This window comes from Centruroides vittatus, unplaced genomic scaffold (assembly GCF_030686945.1).
Source record: "Centruroides vittatus isolate TY-2023 unplaced genomic scaffold, ASM3068694v2 contig_400, whole genome shotgun sequence".
Lineage (NCBI taxonomy): Eukaryota > Metazoa > Arthropoda > Arachnida > Scorpiones > Buthidae > Centruroides > Centruroides vittatus.
In genome coordinates this window covers 2,619,817-2,644,849 of record NW_027122215.1, presented here as the reverse complement: position 1 = coordinate 2,644,849, position 25,033 = coordinate 2,619,817, and the positions used below count along the sequence as shown (strand labels likewise).

The window sequence follows — 25,033 nt, the reverse complement described above, 5'->3', positions numbered from 1 at the left end:
AATAAAGTCACTCTGCAGGATCCTGTGGCAGCTGAGCACTTCCAACAAATGCAGTATATTGTTGCAAAAAAATGAGATTGTCCTCCATTGAAAAAATTTCATATTTCTTGATTTCCTTTTTCTGTAACAGGAAACTAACTTTTTTCTCTAAAAGTTTTCACTGCTGGAGACATGATGCAAGTAGTCAAACCTTTCTTTTTGAAAGATCCAAATCATGACTCAGATCACATATTATATAATATTTTTATATTATTTATTTTATTCAACAGTAACATAAAGTTTGTCTAAAAGAGACATTTAAAAAAAACTGTGGGTAATAGATTTTGGACTTCAGATTCATATTCAGCACACTAAAATACATTTAAAAAATCCTATTTTCTTTCACAGGATTTTAATACAGAACAGTGTAATTTTTTTTAGGAAAAAATTGTATGACCATTGTCATTGTAAAGAAATTTTTCATTTTTTGGATGTCAAGAAGATTTATCGATAGTGAACATTTTGAAATAGATACAATATTTTTAGTATTAACTGGTTAGAAAATACACTCATGTGCAAAACTTAAGGATAATGTGGTGTAAGGTATTTATGACAGGAAAAACAAGGAGAATTTCCATATATGGATTGAGGTTGCATTGCAAATGGTATCAAACTGCAAACAGTGTGAGAAAAGGTACAGAGGGGGCAACATGGACAACAATTGAGAATGGTGTGAAAATCAGAAAACATACCCATGTGTTAGTCCAGGAAACAAGGTGTGGCACAGGAACATTAATAGTGTGCGTGATCACCCTGCACTGCAAGACATGCACCACAATGTGAATGCATGCTGAGAATGAGGTTATCAATAAGTAGCTAGGTTATGGCTTTCCATTCTTGGGACCAGTGCTTCCCTGAGTTCTGGAATGGACCTTGGAGCCATTTGATGATATGCAATCTGCCTGCCAAGCATGTCCCATGTATGCTCTATTGGGTTCAAGTCCAGCAAGTGACTGAGCTAATCAAATCGCCTGATATCTTCTGTTTCAAGGTATTCATCCACTTCTTGTGGGTGCCCGCACGGCGACGCGAGGCACTATGTACTTGAGTGCTCCCATACGGAGGACGTCTGTAAGAGGGCTAGTCATAGTGACTGGACAAAGCCTGCAGACCAAGTACTTAGAACGCTTGCAGCAAGTAAAGGAAACTATGAAACTTTAAAGGAAGTGATGGAAACAGTCTTGGGTCTTTTCAACCTCTAAGCCCGGTGTCTACACCAGGCAGAGTCCCCCTTGCAGGGGGGCCTCACTGCCCGTTCAGAGAATAACTTTCTTTTATGGTAGAGTACTCTGGTGTGCGGCTTAGATCGCACCAAAATGGATGTCAAAGTAAGAGGGCCGTATCTGAGAGTGATGAAGGCAAGGAAGGCATAAGGGTTGGTGGTCCTCAGACCCACCAGAACCCAAGCCAGAGCACTTATCTCGGGTCTGGTTTTCATTCGTCTAGGAGCTCAGTGCCCACCGGGTGATGGACTCAGCTTATGATTAGAACATAGTCTCTTAGTACTCTGTAGTGCCATTCGGCAGAGCAGAGGCTATTACTCAGAGTTGATTAGATGAGGTATTCATCCACTATTCCTGCCCGATGGGGACAAGCATTATCATCCATCAGAATGAAGTCACTGCCCACTGCACCTTGAAAGAGACGAACATATTGGTTCAGGATGGCATTCCGATACACCGCACCTGTGATTGAACCCCGTGGGAAGACATGCAGGAGACTGCGCAACCCCAGGATGATGCCACCCCACACCATGACTCCTCCACCTCTGTACTGGTCCAGTTCAGTAATGTTCTCTGGATGGAACCGGGTCCCAGGTTCTCTCCAGATGAAGACACATCGTGAATCACTGCTGAGACTAAACCTGGATTCATTTGTAAACAAGACATGACTCCATTGCTCCTGGGTCCATGTGTGATGTTCCGTGGACCAATTCGAACGAGCTTTTCTTTGCAGTTAGTTTAATGGAACACATCTTGCTGGTCTTCTGGCATACAGGTGTTCCTCAGCTAACCGTCTGTACACTGCAAACCTTGAAATGTTGGTCTCTGTAGCAGCTGCAAGATCTCTACTGAGATCCAAGGCAGTGCTGTGTCTATTGCATCTGGTTGTTAGGCATAAGTAATGGTCCTCTTGGCCGGTGGTTCACCTTGGACAGCCTCCGCCATACCTCTGAGTTACGTTTTCACCCTGCTGGAATTGTCTCCAAACCCTTGAGATGACACTTTGGGGGACACTCAATGCACACGACACTTCCATTTGGGTCTGACTGCTCTCCAGTTGTCTGACGATTCGTCCACGCATAAAATCATCCAAATGGTGTCTCTGCGCCATTCTCTTACACATGCACTACCAGTATGGCCACCAACACTGCTGTGTGTATTCAATCTGTGATGCAATGAACACAACTATTGGTGTGTTGAAACTGCGCATGGCATGTATCTGACTACAACGAGTGTTTAAAGTGCCACCAAGTGGTAGGTTTGTGGATCAAGTGTGACACACAGTCAGGGACTCAAACTAGGAAACACTACACGCACTTACCACTGTTTCCTAACATGTTTTTTATGTAAATGCACATTATCCTTAAGTTTTGCACATGAGTGTATAAAATAGATATACATTTTCCTAATTCATTGTTCTTATTTGTAATATGTTGGGGAAAATTATTCTATTACATTGGAGATGATGTCTTAATTTGATAAAATAAGGTCTTAAAATTTTTGAGAATTGCTTGAAAATTTAACTCAAAGAACTGTCTAAAATGAGCAAGTTTCCCATAATAAGGTGTATAGCAATAACATGCAATTTTTCTCAGCTTTATTGAAATGGAGAAAAAGAAATATTCCATAGTACAGTAGCCCCTTATTATATTGTACATATAGGGGAACAAACTAAATAAGTAATATATTAGACGATGCGATATAACCAATGAACTATTCATTATTGGCTAAGCACATTTACATTTGGAAGACAAAAAAATAATATGATATATCCAAATGATGATATAATGAGGGGTTAATGTATATATAACTGATGGTGTTAATAACTAAGAACTGGCTTACTGATTTTGAAAATACAAGATTTTATTATAATAAATGCCTAGATTCTAATTTGACAACAGTTACTATGTTTTAAGTTTTAAAAAATTAAAATAAGCTCATGACCCTGAAATTTTCAAAATTTTTAGGATAAAATATTAATTTAATAAGTAATTTTTTTTTAGGAAACATTCCCGTTCATCTTCATCAAGTAGCAGTAGTGATGCATTAGATGGACTACATAGTTCAAGTAGAAGAAAGATGAAAAAAATGGATGAAGTTGAACGATTGGCAGAATTGGAAAGACAGAGGTTGGTTTATTAAATTTTGAATTGTTTATTTAAAACATTTTATTAATATTGAAATGAATTAAAATATAAAAAGAAATTATCATTTACAATGATTATATTAAAATGAAAAACTTTTTATACTATATGGTTTAAATATTAAATCATTATAAATACTGTATATAATAGTAGTAAAATATTATATGGTGTTCATTTAAACTAGTTATCACTTTTAGTACAAGATTTATTTAAATTCAAAAAATGCTAGATGATTAATTTAAATTTCAGAAAAAATATATTATAGTATCATCTCATTATATTGTGCGTATAGGGAGACAAACCAAATAAGTGATATATTAGATGGTGCAATATAACCAATAAACTGTCCATTATTGGCTAAAGCACTGTAATAATTTAGTAATTTTTCTGGAAATTTTACTTTGTGGAACATATATTTTGAAAGTGTGAAATGATTTTAAGAATGTGAGAGTGAAAATAAGTTATTTAAGCTAAAAAAAATATTAATGTTAGTTTTATTCATCATGAAAGTATCTCGAGCTACACATTGTTAAGGATTCATTTCAGTTTTGATAGACCTATCAAATTTTAAAATTTTCAATATAAGTATAATGTTTTTTAATTATATGCAATTAAATTAGTTTATTATTGTCTTTAACAGATTTAACTACATACGTAATATTTTTTTTATTTGAAATTGTTGATTATTACATTGTTGCTGTTTTAAGCAATATAGATGATTTTGATCTAGATTGTTTTTCCACTATAGAGTTTTGCTTATGTAATACAGTACAGGTTTTTATTAAAATTTTTTGTGAAATTATAACAATTTCAGTCGTGTTTATCTCAAGAATAATAGGTATATATGTTTACAAATATAAATAAAATTATGCTTTTATTTTTTGGATTTATTAATTATTAGTTATTGACAAATTTAATTTAAAAATTTGGCATTCAAGGACTATGATTTCAAATGATAAATTTTTCGACACTTAGTCAAAGATAGTGAAAGGTGGTGATTTTTATTATTTATACTATCAATCATTTTACATATAAAATTATTTCTCTTGATTTGTTTGTGTGATATATTATATCTGTATTTTCTAATATATGGTCAAAATAAAGGATAGACAAATAATTACAAGCATATAAATTATATTTAATTTTTATAGTAAAAATTTAATGTAATTTATATTTTGTTTTATTATTATTTGTTGATCCTTTGTTCTGGCTTTTGCAGCCTTTCCATTTTTTCCTATTGTTTCTTAAAACTTATTTATACATTTTTGAAATTCTTAGATATTTAATAAAACTGTCATTTTATTTAATGTTTTAACTGACACATTTATTGACAATAATTTCTTTAAGAAAAGTTACTCATAAAAGTGAAAAGTAATAAGTACAGTAGAGCGTCGTTTACCCGAATCGGTTAATGTTACCCTAGGTAGCCAAGATGGCGGACCTTCCAGTAATCTTGATCCAAGTTACTTAGTGACGTCAAGATGGAGGGAGCTGCAAACTATCGCGTTGTTTTATGCAAATTAATAGTAACGACGCATTTCGTGTAGAGTTATCAGCGGAAAGTAGTAACAGGTGTGATGATTGTGTTGATTTGAGTGATTTTTGACTTTAGACATATTTTTTTTTTTTTTCTTTTCAAAGTTTTTCGTTTTATATTAATTGGTTAGTTATGATTTCTTTCGATATTTCTTCCCAAGAGTTTTGGGCAGTGTGCACCACCCATAATTTCTATCAAGTGCTCGAATCGGAATTTTCCGAATTAGGTATGGACCCCAGAATCGATAAAAGTTTTAAATTTGCGGTGAGTCTAGGATTACAGCATATTGAGGAAGTGTGTAAGAATTGTTCGAATTCGTGCAAAATTTTTTATCAACATGACCGAGATTCGTGTGTGATGAGATGCAATAAATGTTGAAGAAATAGTTCTGCATTCGAAGGAACCTTTAAAGGTAAATGTGGAAAAATATCATGGAGTAGAATCTTTTCTTTTATATGGCATTACATTGCATTGGAATGCTCTTCGACCACCTCGGGTATTGCTGTAGGCATTTCGAATAAGGCTGCTGTCGACTGGTCCAATCATATATGTTTTATTATGCTAGTTGCTCTGCACAATATGACGTCATTTAAAATTGGAGGTCCGAAGAAAATCGTCGAAATCGATGAGACTGTCATATGTAAATGAAAATATGAAAAAGGCCGCAAACTAAAAAGTACGAAATGGGTTGTAGGGGGAATATGTTGAGAAGACAAGAGCTGTTTTATCTGTCAAGTAAACGATTGTTCTGAAATCACGCTAAATTGGATTATATCGAAATTTGTCAATTCAGGAAGCTTGGTCTTAACTGACGAATGGAAAGGTTACAACAACATAGATGATTTAGAAGGCATCAAAATAGAGCACAGGACAGTCAATCACTCTGAGAATTTTGTTAACCCCAGAACAGGAGACCATACACAAAATATAGAAAGGCTATGGCGGTATTTAAAAAACAAAAAAGTCTATCAAAGCATTACACCGAGGATCTGTCAGACTCGTACATGTATTCTTTTATGTATAAAAAGTTTTGTGGTTGGCCTTCAAAAAAACCCGGGGAAAAGTTCTACACATTTGTGAACCATTTAAGTAAGATCTATCCCAGTTCAGGACAAATTCCTTTGTGGAAAGAACCCAAGACAGTCTCTGCAGCCCTAGTTTCTAATATTAAGAAAAAAGTAAAAAAGGTGGTTGAAGAAAAGGTGAAGAAAAGAGAGGAATGCAATATTACTGATGATAATAACGATAAAAGTAGGAAGGAGGGCGGAAAACAGAAGAACAGAAAGACAAGTAGTCAAACGGTATCAATTCCTGTCCAAACCAAGCATTGGAAAAAAAAAAAAGAACAGCAGCATGCACAATGATGTAAGTAATAACATTATATAATTATCGTTTATTTATTTATTTATTTTTTTAATATTTCGAAATAGTAATTATTTTAACGAAATTCTTAAATTCTAAAATCGGGATTTAGTATTTAATAAATCACGGAGCATATCACGTGATCACATCTGCTCCATCGTAAATCACAGTCAAGATGGCCGCCATCTTGACGTCACTAAGTAACCTGGATCGAGATTACCAGAAGGTCCGCCATCTTGGCTACCTAGGGTAACATTAACCATGTTCAATATTGTGGCAATTCCAACTCCATAGTTTCGAGCTAAGCTTGGACCACATTTCAACTGATCTATTATTTTAAGTTTATTGGAAACACTGAGAACAGTATGTTTATGTTTAGTTGCCATTGTGAATGGTACAACAACTACAGCATGATCTGTTACAAGTATAAAATTCACAGATCCAAAATGAATGTCCCTGATGGAAATGGATTTCGATTCAGCACGACACACGTCCCAACATACAATCCTCAGAAAAATGCTACACAAAAGTGCCAGTGCTGCCAACTAAAACACACACACCAACAAAAAAATATTGGAGTAGCCCAAGACATAGCCAAAGATTGCAGCATCACAGCACTAGCGGAAATTTAAATTTGCCGGCTGGAATGGTTTCGGTTGATCGGCTTTTGGATAAACGACGCTCTACTGTACTTTCATTTTTATTATTGAAGCATCTTCAGGTTGTTAGCAAGGTTTTCTGATGGAACAGTGAGAAATTGTTTTTATATATTAAATATACTGTATAAAAACATGCAATATTGTAATTTATTTTAAATCTGAATGTTCTACATTTGAATTACTAGTTTGTATATTAATCTGAAGAAAGTTTGGATAAATGCAAATGTACTTATTATTTTTCAGTTTTTTATAAGTTAATTTTTAACTTATAAAAACTTTTACTAATTTTTTATCAGTAGTTGTCAGTGAAAATTTTAACAGTTTAACATAAACTATTTCATTTATATACATATTTGACTTATTCATTTCTTCATTAATTGTATTTATTGTTTGTTATTTTTTTATAAAGAAAATGTATAAATAATGAGAAGAATAATATTGCATGTTTATAAAATTTTTAAAATATTTTTAAGGTATTACTTTATTAAATTATAAGTTATACTCTGATAATATGAAACAACTGATTTAATCATTGATCACATTTATATTAACCATCATTTTTACCCAGCCATGAATAGATTATAACAACTTAGTTTATTGATAGTCATTTTCTGTATTTTTAAATAAATAAAAGTTGAAGTTTAGCTACCAAATTGTTAAATTTATTAAATACTGAAATTTTTAAAAATTAATCATTTAGCATTTGTTCATATCTTACTATTTTTATTTTTCCTATGAATTTCGTCATTTTGATTATCGTTTCTTTTGCTTATTTAAAATTTTTGAATTCCTAGTATTTTTACTTTAATATTTGTACTTAAAGTGATAAAACTAGTTTTTAAAAGCTTTTGCATTATCACATACTGAAATTCCAGACTTTAACACACCGATATCAGGTATTTTCTTGTTTAAGAATTTTGTAATGCTTCATATTTTTTTTAATATTTAAAAGTAAACTGTATATATTAAAAAGCGAATTCACTTAATTTTAATCCCATTGCAAAGTATTCTTAAAAATGATATAAAACTTTATAATGAAATCAATTTCCTTAAATAACTCAAATTTCTATTATTTACTTAAAAGCAATGAGACAATAGTAAAAGTTTTTCAACCTGATTCCTGTGTGTTAATCTACTTCCAATGTAGTAAATCTCAATTTTACAAATATTCTGAATATTTGATATCCATTGGTTGGTTTATTTTTTAAATAGTATTTTCTGAATTGTCAACTTCAATGTTGATAGAATGTATTGGATCAACATTGAGATCAACTGAATTATAAAAACCACTAAAACTTTTCATCGTGTCAACAATTTGTGTTGTTTTCAAATATTGTATTATATTTCAGTAATGACATTATGATATAGAAAGTATGAAGTGATTAAAGATATAAAATTATGCTGATGGTTGTGAAATAAGCACAAAATTGAAATTATGTAATTTATTTTATAAATGCAAAAAGTTATACAAACAAAGAAAATGTTGTATGAAATTTTTCATTCTGTAAAATACAATGTGAAGAGAGTAGGTTAAATAGTCAAAACGCATATCTAATTGTAAAATAAAAAATTTTCAAATTAATTTTCTCTATTAATTTAAAGTTTAAAATAAACTATATATACACTTTTTTTCATATGAGAGTCCTGTAAAAAATCATTACTAGTTACACAAATCATTTCTTAACATTTTACATACAGTAAAACCATAATTATCTGAGCTCCAATTAACTTGTGGTTTCACATTATCCAAGGTAAACCTGTAAATGAAGACACTCATTTTCTTATAGTATAATTCATAAAATAAAGTTTAAAATGATAACAAGTGTTAGAAAATTTGTTTCTGTTACCTTTTATCATTTAATTTTAATATGAGAAAAATTATTTATATTAAAATGTTATTACAGTACATTTTTATTCTTAAAACTATTGTGCATATTAACTGAATGAATGATTGTAAAAATGTCATTGTTATACATGATTAAATTCACTAATGCATAAAAAGCTCAAAAATGATACAGCATATAAATCCTTTATATTTGTAATTTTTATCTGAAATGGCCGTGGTCATCCATTTTATCCAAGTTTTCAGTTGATTGAGGTAACATCAGTCTACATTACCTTGGGTAATTGGGCATCTACTGTACTAAAATTATTTTACATCACAAAAAGGTTTGAGAAAATAATTCTTAATTTTTCTCAAAACCTTTCTATTATAGAAATTTTTTCTTAAATAAAAATTCTACTTTCAAATTGTTTAGATTCTAAAATTCAGAATGACAGCTATTAGCAATCAATATAAAATTTTTATATAGAATTGAATATTTTCAGAGAATTATATTAAAGTGTTATTTCTAAGCTGGATATGCACATATAAAAAACAAATCTATTGTTCTGGTTTTTAATAATAATAATTATAATTTTATTATTATACCATTACCAGTGGGATGTTCAAAGGCAATTTTTGCATCCAAAGCAGAGTGTTTAAAAAGGTTGACTCCTCTGTGACATTATTTGTGTGGTATGAGAAGAATTTTTTAGTGTTTTTCCAGTTTTAATTCAAAAATAATTTATTATTCTGGTTCTTAATATTATTAAATAAAATATTTTTGTTGTGGAATGCAAGATAGTATCGATAATTCATTTCATATATATGTTAGTGAAAACATAATGTCAGTGAATGTACACCTTTACTAAAGTAATCAGTGAATCTGTGCTACAGTGTTCACAAAATCTCAGTTTTTGGCTTGCCCCAAAAAATTGATTACCAAATGTGAAGTTCCTCAGACGAAACTATTATTTTAAGGACAATTACATCTGTTCAGCCTTGTGGTACAGGACAAAGCTTTTTCAAACATTCTTACATTTTGAAATTCCAGATGATAAAGTGTAAATTCAAGAAAAATAGCACTTTATGCACTTCTAAATGTCATAACTTTCTGACTGGCTACAGTAAATAAAAATGTTAATTAAAAGGTTATTTTTTCATTTTATTTTAAATTTACTTTTCTCAATCTCAGTAGTAAAGTTTAACAAATAAACAAATACATTAGAGAGACTATACAATCACTAGTGATTGTGGATTTATTTTTTTAAAATGAATGATTTGTTCCACATTCACTGATTACTTTAGTGAAGGTTTTAATTTACTAGTAATAGATCACATTCACCATATAATTTGCTTTCAGTGTAACATATATATTATGATATTAATCGTATTCAAATTTATCTTGTTTGTTTTTATCATTATTATGTACTACTACTTACTTGAACTTTCACAACTTACTGCATATACACTATGTATAAATTTAGCAAATATTAGTAGAAGCATGATAACTGATGTTAAAAGAATTGTATATGACTATACTTTTGACAGTTAGATATGGTATATTTTACTGTGATAAGAAATAAAATTCTAACTAATGTTTTGCTTTGAAATCTGACTATACTAATAACTACAACTGTTTATCAGTATGTATTGTAAAATAAATATATTTAAAATTATTTATAGTTGAATTTTGAAAGGCAGTTAAAAAATATAATGAAAAAATTTGTCTTCCTTTTAAAAACATTACACGAAAACATAAACCAATAGAAATTCGGGAAAATAATGTAAAAAATAAATACTCTGTAAATAGAAAGACATTCAATTTATGTATAGACTAGTGATGTAACGAATAGTATATTCGGCCAGGAGCGTGACCGAATACCAAATATTCGGCAAGGAGCGTGGCCGAATAGCCGAATATTCGGCCAAACTATTCGGCTTGATTAATGCACATATAAAAATTAGCGCGCAAACCTCATTATGCAAGGATCGCGTACCCTGCTCTCTATTGGTCCGCTGTCACTACGATTTTTTCTTCCAGTAGGTCTAAATTATTTAAATGTATTAATTAAATTATAATTATTAAAGTTAATATGAGATGGAACCTAATGTCTACCTCTAGTGCCAAATTGGTTTATAATTTATGTAATAGCCGTAAATAGCCCGATATGATTAGGCAGTTGTTGGTATTTAGATGTAAGTTATAACTTATAAGTTATTTTATTTGCAATCGATCTTTTTAACTCTAAAATTTTGTTTTTACTACGTATTTGTAGACTGAATAGTGCCCTAATACCCCGTTTGCACCGAGCATTTCAATCTAGATTGTGACCAAGGTCAGCGACTATGCCTTGGTGCGAACACCCTCGACCGTTTCAATTTCGACTGAAACGACGTTCAATCGCAATTGACTGGAGAGAGTTCTTGAAACTAGATCTAGTCATAAGAGAGATCCCACAATCCCACGCGCGCAAGAAAATACAAGATGGCTACAGAACACGTGTCGGGCTAGCGGCAAAGAAATAAAAAAGATGTTTAGAGAGACGATAACATCTGTCTATTATTAGATATATGGCAAGAAAAAGTATTTATTTCTAATCAAAACTTCCATTTTGTGTGTTGGTGTTTGTGACTTACCGAGTAGTTATGCCAGTTTTATCATCGCTTACAATAGCAGGGTTATTCTCAAGCGAGTTACCTGTGCGAACGGCACGACGTTTGAATAGCGACAGTCACAATCCAGATTGTAGGTAAATCGAGATCGAAGTTAGTCGAGGATTGTGTGCGAACGTAGTATAAGGATATACTTTAGTGGGGACATATGGTCTAGTTTCTGCCCAGTTGTGGAACAGTTCAAATATATTATTGGGGGTTTTCTATTTGTGAAGTTTTGTGATATTTTGTTGCTATTGTTTTTGTCAATATTTTTAAAATTAACATGATTTCAAATGTTATCTTTTGCATATAATGAAAAATGCTCCTTCTTTGCTTTATATATAAAATAAATTATATATTAGTTACTCATCTTCTAGAAATAAATAATTATTTCATTAAATACGATAAGTTTCAATAAAACGTTTCGTAAATCATTTTAAAATATCGTAAAAAATATTAAAATATACAAGAATACGAATATAACATAATTAACTAAACAATAACACTGATGCCCGATACATTCTAACCTACATGCCATCAATGCCACAAGATATCGGGCTAGATAAAGGCTATATTATTATTTAATTACGAAATAATTTACTAGAGTTAGACGTTATTTCTTAATAACTTTAATAATTATAATTTAATGTTTAACATTAATAAAAGTTTCCAAAATGATTAATTTACTGTGTTTTTGTTATTTCTTACTCCTGTTTTTAGGTATTCGGTATTCGGCCGAATAGCAAAAAATAGGCTGAATAGGCCGAATACTGGGTAGTAACCGAATATTCATTACATCACTAGTATAGACCTTATTGTAGTATCATAAACTTAAAGAAAATATTTTTTTAAATATGAAAAAATAGTGTTAGCCTACATAGAACAAAGTATTTTAGTTCATTTTTCCAGGTTAACTATAAACTTTGATGTAAAAATAAAATAGTTTTCATAATAATAATTACACTAATAAAATGATGAAGTTGAGTAAATGATTTGCTGTCAAAACCTATTATATGATACTTCAGTGAAATTTTTTCATAATTACCAATAATACAATTTGGTTCTAACAATAAAAAAAATAATAAAACAATTTTAGCAAATAGATGTATATCCTTTCTGTGGATGATCAGTTAACGTATTGTTTAGAAATAAATTTAACAAGTATTCTGAATTCAGTAGATCGTTCCTAGCTTCTTCAGAACTAGAAACATGAAATTCAGAACAGATGTTATTTGATTTAGCAATGATAGCTTTTAGTGATATACATTTCATTTATTCTAATAAATTGCAAATTATAAACCCTAATAATAGTATCCTTAATGCATAAAATAATTTTAAGATGGTGAAATTTCTTTGAATTGCTTGATGACAATAATAATAATACTAATCTGATTATCTAAACAAATTTGAGTATTAATTTTATATCTTTTTATCTTTTAAATATTTCTATTATCATGTGCTTTATTTACTATGAAATATTTATGAAACTAAATAAAATTTTAAAAAATTTGCTGATTAAGTTAATTTTATTTCACAATGGATCTCTTCAAGTGTCAAATTATTTCAAAGTTTAACATTTTACATTTAAAAATTTATATTGTAAAAATCTATTCTTTATTTTTGTTTTTAATCAAATGCTATTAAAAATCAATTATAATTTTTGCTTTTAAATAGAATTTTTCTAATTTTTTTTTCTTTAAATTACGACAATGTGAAATACTATTTATTATTTAATAATAAACATAATTGAATTTAAAAATATAATTGTAACTACATTAATATCTATCAAAACCTGTTAATGATATTTTATCCAGCTATACTGAGTATTCTTAGTAATTATTAAACAAGTTTTCCCCTCCACCCTGTGGGCACTAAGAAGGTCTTTTAATCCTACCCATTATGGGTTTGACCAGGCCCACAGTGGAGAAGTCAGATAGTGAAGATATCTGGAACAGAGACCAACCACCTTCCAGAAAAATTTCAGTTTTTCTGCCCAGATTCGATGCTGGGTCTCCCAGAGTGGTAGGCTGATGCCTCAACTGTCTTGGCCATCTAAACACATGATTATCAGTGGCGTGCCGTCATTGGAAATGGTGGAAGCGCCGCTTCCACCTTCCAATAACCTTCCCTCGTAGTTTCTAAAATATAAATTTTCATATTTTAACGTACTTTGAATTAAATAAAATTAATATTTTATTATAAATGCATTATGTATCTTATTACAAATTTCTATACTACATGTGAAAAAAAACGATGAGATTGCTATTATATATTCGAATATCAGTGGCGGAATGGAAGCGCTGTATTGTCGAAACCGGGTCAGCTTCCACGGCGAAAATAACTGAATGGTGTAAAGCAGTCAGATTATAGGCATTGGCGCACACGCTTTACAGAGCACCAACCTCACCCAGTTAGAATTTTTATCAGATGTTAATAATTTTAATATTATGAAAAACAGTTTTTCCAAGCGTCTTTTAATTCTTTAAATTAAGTAAATTTTATGGGAAATATTTTGATTTATCTAAATTACGTAGTGAATCGCAATATTTATATTCGTGTCCGGACTATATTGACAAGTAACTCTTAAACATAAAACATATTATAATTAATATCAATCTGAACAAAGACATACTAAAAGAATTATATGATTTAATATCATTAATATTTACTTTACCATCTACCAGTGGGTCTGCTGAGCGCAGTTTTTTGACCACGAAGAAAATTCATACATTGGCCAGGAACACTCGGTTGGAGGAAAAACTGTTGTCGCTAGCGTTGCTTTCGATAGAAAAAGCTTTTAAATACGTTGATGGAATCGACGACCAACGACTTTTACGATAAAGTAATTAACGACTTTGCAGAAAAAATCGCCGAATAGAGTTAGTTTATAAAAAATTAAAAAAACAAGTTTTTCTATTATTGTTTGTATCATATCAATTTGTATTATGTATGTATTATTTGTATTTTAGAACTAAAATACATAAATTGTTTATTTTTGTCATTCCCAGTATTTGTTTAAAACTTTTATGGAAATGTCATGTACCGGACAGGCCTAACTTGTCACGAAAGACGCGAAAAAACGGTTAATTTAGAGAAAAATTTATTAGTTTAAAAAAACAGGTAAAAGCCGTTTGTAGTCGGACACCCATTGTTTATATCAAACTGCGAGGCAGAAACCATAAATCGCAGAAGGAAGTTGTCCTATGATCGGTGGAAGATCGAATTCATCTTCAGTTTTGATTTTTCTGGCGCTCCAGGTGGAAGTTTCGTTACGCTTAGTAACCAGGGACCAACCACTCGGGAAGCATGTTTGAGGGAGAATGACCAATCAAAATGGACGAAAGAAAGAACGGAGATTGATATAATATCCGACAATCGAGGACACCTGGCACTCGGTTAACGTTCCGAATAACCGAAACGCCGTGTGTCAACGTGCAAAAATAAAAAGAAAAGAAAAACAGTTTCTTGTCTATTGTGCCAACCTGTAACCCGTGCCACTTCAGATTTATATCGTGTCCCCGATGCCAACAGAGGAAGTCTCCCCGTGCCCTACAGACTTGTCAATGCCACTGTCCCGGGGCCACCTTCGATCGACGATTGAAGAACCACATCGACACCCAGGATGTCCGAACGACTGATTGTCCTAAAGCAAGCTATTTTGTACATAGTATATGTTTATTTTTTTGTCGGTTTTTGTCAGGTACGCCTCTTCCGCCACCACGCACGTACGAATGGACCCTAGGCCATCACTGACGTGCAATTAACTGATTGCCCCTGGAAGTCGGCTTCTTACAGAAACACAGCTTCCCTATCATCAAATGTCACGGCACGCCACTGATGATTATGTTTTTTTTTTTTTAAATAATGTTAAAATCAACATAAAATATTAATTACATGCATAATCTCTTGTAGTGGGAAATTTAAAAAATGAAAGATTAATATAATACTTATTCTATCTGATTATTTTATTTGAGTTTTTACAGTATCATCTTATAATTATTTAAAGATATTATTATTAATAATATAATTTAAGATTGTTGTAATTTATAATAGCTTTGTTATATGATGGAAAATTGTGTTTTTAAATTAGAAAAGTATAAAAACTAAGCTTTAGTAAAGAAATTATTCCAAGAATTAGAATTTTTATAAATTATGAAAATTCCATTCAAAATATTTAAATGATTCTCAGACATTTTAGTACAATTTTTGAATAAATTGAATAATGTAAATTAGTTTTAGATGAAATTTCTATTTCTCATACTGACTCAAGTCTTTCTATATTAATCTTTATGTAAACAAAAATATTATCCAGTGAAGAAAAAAAACTAACCATTGGATATGAAATAAATTTATATACAGATAAATAGAGGCAGGTTAAATTTTATTCTGATTGGTCATAAATTATAAAAATGATCAAAATTTATATTGGGGTAATAATTTTCAAAAATAAAAAATTTAGAATCTATTATTCATAATGCAGCAATATTTTTAATTGATCTCTAAAAATTTGTATTTAGCTTTTTTAATGTAATGACTGTTGGAAAAATATTAAAATTGTTGTAAATATTTAAAATTTTATATTTTTTTTGTTCTTTTATTTATTTATTTATTTTTAATGTTTAGAATTAACAAAAGCTAATAGTGAAATATCAGGGTTATTTCAATAATTATCTTTAACTTCTAAAGCCAATTGAAATCTTTATTTTTAAAAATAAAACTGAGTAAGTTCAAGTACTAAAAATATTTTCGAGTAAATATTTATGTTTATTTTTTTCCAAACTGACTGATCATTAATATTAGTAAATTATAACTTAGTCAGTTTGGAATATCTATTAATAGAAGAAACTTTTGATTGTTCAAAATTTCATCAGATATTTTAGACATAAGAGGAATGAGAAATAGAAAAGAACCTTTCATGAAGACAAAATATGGTATCAAATAGAATTATAAATTTCAAAAATGGAAAATTGGATTTGTTAAAGTAATATATTAAAATATATCATTTATTACATAAAAGTATTACATTTGTTAGCATTAAAAAAATTTAGTGAAATCTTTTGTTTGAACTAAAGATTTAACCGAATTTTGTATGATGGCAAATTTTTGAATTATTTGAGTATATTGCATATATCAAATAATTATTTTAAAATATGTTGCATGTCAAACTCAGCCATTTATTTAAAAAAAAAAAAATTATTATTGCAAATTGCTAAAATTTGAATTTATCTGTATGTTGTTTAATTTCTGTTATTTTAAGGAAATGATAGTGTGTAATTTTTCCAAGCTTCTATTTTTTGTATTTACTCGATATTGTAAGAAGATTTATGGATATGTTCAAATTAAAAATTTAATTTTTGTAATTATAATTCAAATGAAAAATAATAATTATAGTAATGGTTGCTAAGGATTTGTTGTTAAAATCAGCTTGAGCATAAGCTTGAGAGTGCAAGTTTTTGGATGCAAACTTGGATTACTAGCTGCTCTAAAGCACTTTTTAAGGTTGATTTATTTGATTAAGTCAAGTTTGTTTTTGTTTTCTGTAAATAGTTATTTTGATTGCTGAAATATTAATATTAGTAATGATTTACTTATTATTTTAAAAACTTTTGAGTATCGTATGGCTTGAAGTTAAATTTTACCAATCTTTCCTTATCTTTAATAGTATAACAGATTTTTTATAATTATTGGATTAAGCTGTTTTATAATCCAAAATCAAATGGTAGAGAGCATTTATAGAATAAAGGATATGGGTTTTATGCTATCTTTATTTGAAAATTTTCTGATTAAATTTTGTGTTTTAAAACTGAAATTAAAAACATTTGCACATGTTTGAATTAAAATGTTTATTCTTTTCAGATAGAAAAGACATTATCAGTTTGATTCTATTTATTTACTTTTTAAGCATAAGTCTACGTGACTCATAATTTATCACAATATAAATGATAAGAAAGTACTCTTACCTTTAATTGGAAATAACTAGTTTTTTATTTAACATTTGACAAAATAAATATAAAAATTTCAACAATTTAATTAGTAATCATGATAAACAACAGTACTGATATTTTATAAGGATAAAAGACTGATAAAAAAATATGTATATGATAATTTAAAACCTGTCTAACAGTCAAGTGATGAAACAAAAAAAAAATACAACTAATAGAAAAAAGCTTATTTTTCTTTATAATTCTTGTGTATAAAATGAAAGATAAAAGCAAAAAAAAGAAGACATAAATAGATATGAATTAAAACATTCACTGCCCCCATAGAGAGCAGTATCCCTAACTGTGTTTGTTTTGTTTGTTATATTCTTGTTGAAAATGTCAGAGATTACATAAAATATAATATATTCTTAAAAGTGTATAGTAAACAATAAAAACACTTTTTCTTAAAAACATAAAATAAAATTTTACATATCAGAAATATAGCTAACTTTTACAATGCTCTTGAGAGAGGTCAACCCATGTGATGTTGCAGTGTAGACTGCTCCAAGGTGTCACTGAGAGTGAAGGTGTTAAACTGTGAACGAATGACATGAACACTCTGTAAGTAATATTATGCAAATGCTAATGATAAATGGAAGATCAGTTAAAATAATTAACAATATTGCTGCATTCTGAAAAACTTTCTGGTTTTGTAAATAACAGCATATAATTTAAAACTTCTCTAATCAAACATTCAAAGTTTTTTCTATAGTATACAATATTCTGTATATTTGATTCAGATTATTTGTAATAAAGTAGATATTGGTTCAACTATTGAATAATGTTATGTAAAATATTATTCAATAGATGATTACAATCAACTGCAATTTTGTTCAATAATTTGTTTAAATTAAATTAAATTTTAAATAAATGATAATTTTAGTTTTCAATAATAAACTGAATTATCATTTTATTGAAAAAAGAAGATAACTTTGCACAATTTTAGAACATAAAATATCGTTCTAATTATTAAGAAATGAAATAAACAAATGCTGGCATTTTAAAAAGAAAGAATAAATTGTGCTTCAAACAAAGCATAAATTATTTATTATGTTAGATTTTTTCATCTTGAAATACAAACTTTCAATACATGAAATACTTTTTCTTTTCTGCTGTATTATCTTCACAACAAAACATTGAGTGATTGATAAATCAACACATATCTAATGCGCTTTCAATATGTAAGACATTAGAGATGAATTGTTACAGGTTAACTGAAAACTAGATGATATAGTCAAAGAATAAACATGCTGTACAACCTTGGAGAAGTAAAGGCCTCCATTTCAGAAGTGAGTTATCTATTTTTGAAACTTTTGCATTATATTTATTGTAATACATGAAAATGTTACTTGTAGGTTTGAAGTTTTTTCCATTACTTCATCAATAGAATAAATTACCAAGTTTGAAATTTTTTAAAATATAAGGCTTAGATACTTATATCTTGTTGTTGTTATGTGTATTTAAACAGAATTTTTATTTTGTATTAAAATGTTTCATTATCTTACAGGAGACAAAAGGAATTGCAGTCTAAATTTATTGAAGATGAAACCTCAAAACGTATAGAGGAGATAGTTGCAAAAAGAGTTCAAGAAGAATTACAAAAACGTAAAGATGATATTGAAGCAGAAGTTTTACGTAGAGTTGAAGAAGCAAAGAAAATAATGGAGAAACAAATGCTGGAAGAAATGGAGAGAAGACGACAAGTAGAATTAGAAGAACAAAAACAAAAAGAGGTAATAAAATATTCAGTATTCTATAATACGTTAGCAAAATGTTGATTATTGCTTATCCAATTTTTTCAATGCAGATAAATTTAAGATTAGCTTTGTGATTTAAAAACTTTGAAATAGGATGATTATAGTTTGAGTAAGGAGTTATAATTAAATTATAATAGAATGCATGAACTAAATAGAAATTACAAATTTCCTTGTTATAATTTTAAAATAGTAAGTAGTTGAACATATCATTTAGTGTGTTTTGCATAAAATTTTTTTTTGTTTTTCTGACCTAATTCCTATTTGATAATTTAAATTATCCTATTTGTTTATTAGTTTGAATTATCTAATTTGCATCATGAAATGTTGCCAGTTTTTTTCAAGTTTTAGATACAGGAGCTGGATACAGAATGATCTTCCTCATGTGAGTGGTAACTTAAGCAAAAACTCTTTTTGGTTTAATTATTTTTAAAGAAAGAAAGAAAATATAATTATATAAGTATCTCATATAACATGAAGCAGAACCATATTGCTTCATTTATTGTACACTGTAGGGTAAAATATACCCAAATATCTTTCCTTACTTAGAAGAGGTGAGTAAAAGAATTATAGGCTGTGTAACATTCACCCTCTTCCTAAAACCTTAAAGAAATAGAATCCATCATGAGGAAGCTGATTTTGTTAGCTGTTTGGATGTGGCAACCAGGTACGGAGACAGCAGTTATGCAAGGGAAAATCTTCAAGGTATTAATTTAATTTCTGATTCTTGATAATTTCATTCCTTCGTTATTTCATGCAGATAAAAAGAGTAAGTGTAATTTGAGGTATATAAATAATAGTAATTAGTTGCTGAAATCACTATAAATTTATTTATTTATGAAATTAACAAAATTTAGAGGTAAAAATTTAAGAAAACTAAATTTTATTTGGTCAGTAATGCAACAATATGTAACATTAAGCATGTTAAAAAGTAATTTATATATATTCATAATTTAATAATTTTATATATCAAGGTAGATTTAATATACAAAACATTGATGTTAATGTATTATTCATTCTAAAAATTAATAAAATTGAGCAGTTATTTAAATTATAATAACTAAGTGATTAGTTTTTGAAATGAAGAAAAAAGATTAATTAGAAAAAGAGTTAATTATTAATCCATCAGACTTGCTTTTGGATCTAATATTTTGAGGATATTAATGTATTTTTCAATTAATCTTCTTTTCTAACAATGGAAAATCAATTATTTAGACCAGGCATGGGCAAATGCGGCTCCAAGAGCCGTATGTGGCTCTTTTTGAGTTACATGTGGCTCCTGCTGAAAGTGTTAATTTCTGTTTTTTATTATTATTTTTACAATTTTATTTTTATAATTTTGTGAAAATATGTTTATTAAAAAATTCAATATTTGTTTCATATTATATTTATATTATATAATAAAACCGCGCGCCTTATTATACTATCCGCCACGACAGTACAGAACTGTGGCTCCCATGCATTTTGCAAAACCTATATATCGGCTTCCACTAAACTCTTGCTTGCCCACCCCTGATTTAGACAAATATTCATATATGAAATTATTGACAAAAATTAATGTAATTAAAACTTAAAATTCTGTTGTTGATGAAGTAGACAAAATTTTGAAAAATTAGTTTGTTGTATGCTTAGAATTTTTACAATTTACTGAAACTTTTGTTATCAAGTTTTTATTTAAATACCAAAGGAAAATACAAAATTGCGATTACATTTTTATTCTTTATTGTTGAGTGCAAGTTCTTAATATTAAAATGTAAACTTGAACCATCTTCAGGCATAATAAAATTATGTAATTCCTGAAGACAGTTCATGTTTAAGTTATAATTTGTGGGCAAATGAAATATAATAATTCATAATATTGATTTTGGAGGAAAGCTTTTAAGAATGAATTATACATTAAATTTTCTGTCTGCAATTTAAGACATAAGTTCACTCAATGGTGATGAATATGATTTGTTAAAGTATTATATGATAATTCTTTTATAATTTATTTTTGTTACCTATTAAAAAGAAATATATAATTATGAACTGTAAAATAAGAATCTTCTAAAAGTCTTGAATATATTCTACTTCTAAAATATTCAAAATAATTTGATATGTTATTTATGCTATAATGTGTTATTAATATTTGGAATAAATTTTTAATATTTTTATCTGTTCATTTGGAATTAAAATCTAGTGATAAACTGTTGCTGTCAGGATTATGAATCAAGATAATTTGTAAATATTTTTGAAAAGATTATTATCCCCCCCTATTAATATAATTTTAAATATTAAAATTATATTAAGAGAATATATTATTATATGTTTTAAATAGTTTTTAACAATTATAATAAAATTCGAAATTTAAAGCTTTGAAAATATTACAAATAAAAAAAATACAAAGTAAAATTATTAATAATTTGGTGTGTATAAATCATTAATTTATGTTAAATTGATGATAATTTCTGTGTGTTATCCTGGATATCATTGAAATGCTACTTTTTGTTACTCTTATTAATTTTTATTTTAAAAAATTTCTAGTTAATTTAGCAATGATTTGGCTAATATTATGATAAGAAATATAATGGTTTTATTACAAACTTTTTTGATTTCTTGAAATAAATAGACATTTTATCAGTTAAAAACTGTTTAATAAAAATTTGTTGATTATTTATATTACTATAATTGATCACTTTATTACAATAAATTTCTAATTAGTTTACAAATGTGGTATTAAGTATTTAAATTCATATGTAAATACTTAAAAAGTTCAGATGATTTTGATTAAAATTAGGTAGATGTTGTAATTTTTAAATCAGATAATTATTAACAGTTAAAACATTACATTGTGTATATTGACAATAAAAATTGTAGATTTATTACTTCATTTTAAATCATTATAAATTTAACAAATAGAAAAATATATAGGCATAAGCAATATAAATAACTGACTATCTGATTGTTTCAAATACTGTTTTCATATTAATAAATAATATAATGAAGGATGATGATGAAGTAATTCCTTTTAATGCAATTTTGAACTGAAACATGTATTATACTTAAAAAATACCATGATTTTGAATCAGCATAGAAAAGCACTTTCCTATTAAACTTAACCAAAAGAATCTTGTCTTATTTTTAAATTTATAAAGTTATATTTATCAAAATATTTTTTAAAGCAATTTATTTCACTTTAATAGTTTTAATAATAATAGTTTTTAAAATTACTAGAAAAATTAAACCAAAATTTCAAATATGAAAAGTAACAAAATCGTCATTACATATTTGAATTGCATTTTATTTTTATATTAACATTATAAGATATTTCTTAATGATTATTGATGAGGAAGATAAGACTTAAAACTTGTTTTTAAGTGTGTATTTTTAAGTTTTTTGATATAACTGTACAGTCTTGAATTTTTTAATGATGTATCTCAAAGAATGGAATGAGATTTTGTTCTCTTTGCTGTACTTACACAATATTAATCTGATATGTTTTTGTTATTCTGTATCTAATATTTATTGATATGTAATACCTAATTTTAAATGTAAAATAATATGAAAATAGTTACAAAATCAAAGTATGAAAGGTTACAAATTCAGGTTACAAAGTATGAAACAATAATAAGAACAAAAACAGATCTTTCCTCAAATGCTATCTAGAAATTTAATAATTATCCACTTGTAAGAAATTAATTCTTAGACAATATATACATTAAATATATAGGCAGATAACCATAAAAAAAATAATCAAGATAGTAATAAACTTCAAAACTGTAATGAAATAAATTTTCAAAAATTCTTCCAGAATAGATTTAAAACCCTTTCCAGAAATAAATTAGAACAAAAACATTAAATAATTAGATATATTCTAAATATATTTCCAAAATCAAAAATTGCAGTACAGTAGTAAAACAAAATATTACAAATGTTAGATAAAATAATATATAAATTAAGTTTTTTTTATGTAAAAACATTTTAAAATATTAGCAACTTGCCTGTCATTTCCAAAAAATTATAAGAAATAATAAAAACACAAAAAAATGTCTTCATAAAGAACTTCAAATAAAAACAATGTTTATTCCAAGATGATAAATATTCAATCCCTGATTACATGAACAATAATGATGCATTTCACTTCTATAGATTAACAAAATAATTTAAAGAATTGTGTTTCATCCATATTATAATAGAAACATTTCATATATCAAATTTGAAAGTAAATTGTTTTTTCCTTTTCTTTATATTTGGATGAAAATTTTCTCATGCATTTATTTTTTTTAACATAAAAAATATTATTGTGATTTATATAAATAAATCTCTTTAAACCTTATACATAAAAATTAAAAGAATTTGCTACAAATCTTGTAAGCTTTTATTTATTAAAAAGCTTCCAAAATTAGTTGCCAACTTAAAAAAAAAAAAAAAATTAAAGATTCCAATGACCATGCAAATAACTCAGTTTCTTTAATGAAAATTAAGAGAAGTATAACTTAATGTGCAAAAAAAAAAAAATTCTGAAAAAATAATTATGTGCATGAGTAATGTTTGCAGAAGGTATTTCCTTAAATTTTAATATGCATATACTGTATATTAATATAATTTATATGAAACTTTGCATTTCCACCGTATATGCATAATCAATCTTCATTATATGTATGTATATGCATGCATGTATACATTATATATATGTCTACAAATTAACTTTATATTATAAAAAAATACATATTAATTTTTTTATATGGCAGTATAATTTATTTAAACATCAATCAACTTGAAAACTTATTAGCTAATTAAAGTAATTGAAACCTTTTTATAATTAATACTTAAATATCTTTATTTGAAAAATATTTTGAGAGTTTTTAATCAATAAATTATGTAGCAGTTCAGATATTATAAGTTAAGTTTTTATATCATAGTCCATAGTTTCAATAAATTATAAAATTTCAAAACTATTTTTGCTTATATTATTGATGTAATTAAATTATTATTTGTATATATTGCTTAATAAAATTCCCCTGTTGACAGTTTAATAATTTGATATTTATTTGTTATATTATGAAATATATATAAACATATAACATACTTTGTTAAGCAAAATATATTAAATAATTGATAAAATTTTAAAAAAATTCTGTTTAAGTTGCAATATTGTATTATTGTTTATAAATAATCCTTTAAATTATTGACAATTAAATTTTAATTGTAAATATAAACAATATTTTAAGATAAGTTTTGATTCATATTTAATTATAAAATAAAACAAACTGTTATTAGTTTTTAATGTTAAAACCTTAAAATGATGATTATACACACACATATATATATATTATTATATGATTTATTTTGCAGAATGATGATTATTATTTTATTTATTGAAGATTTTAACCATTTAATAAGTAATTATAAAAAAAATTCTAGATTTATTAATGAATATTTAAAAATGTTTTAATTGTTTTGCAAATGTAATTTGCAAATTTTGCAATTTAATTGTTTTGCAAATTTGTTTTTTTATGATTAATTTTTTATAGTCTTAGAATATTAAATATTGATAGTGGTTTTTCTTTTCAATTTTTAGGAACAAGAAAGAAAGAAGAGAATTGAACTGGAAAAAATACTTGAGGAAAATAACAGAAAAATTGAAGAGGCACAGAAAAAATTGGTAAGATTTATATATTAGGATTTTTCACTTTTTGGAAATTACTATTTACTGAAATCTGAAGCTGTCCAACTAAAGTTATACTGGATTTAGCGCATTGCGAACTAATGAAATTTAAACAATTAACCATGATGCTGAACACTTTAATCAAAAAGTAGAACTTCAATTAAAATAATATAGTAAAAATGCTTAATTTGTAAATCATTTCTTAAA

General features: G+C 27.5%; 1 protein-coding gene across 2 annotated transcripts in view; it reads left to right on the top strand.

The window, feature by feature from the left end:
- The window catches only part of LOC136976445 (arginine and glutamate-rich protein 1-like), a 33,193-nt gene that overhangs the window by 3,861 nt on the left and 4,299 nt on the right, over positions 1-25,033 (top strand). The window contains exons 2-5 of one of the 2 annotated variants that reach the window (XR_010880931.1): positions 3,266-3,391; positions 18,933-19,158; positions 19,514-19,884; positions 24,740-24,823. Coding sequence is in view for 1 of the 2 variants with exons in the window: in XM_067271722.1 (XP_067127823.1) it covers positions 3,266-3,391; positions 18,933-19,158; positions 24,740-24,823 (436 nt within the window). In the remaining variant the exon portion in view is untranslated. The remainder of the gene's footprint in view (positions 1-3,265; positions 3,392-18,932; positions 19,159-19,513; positions 19,885-24,739; positions 24,824-25,033) is intronic. The other variant, XM_067271722.1, reaches the window with a different exon arrangement.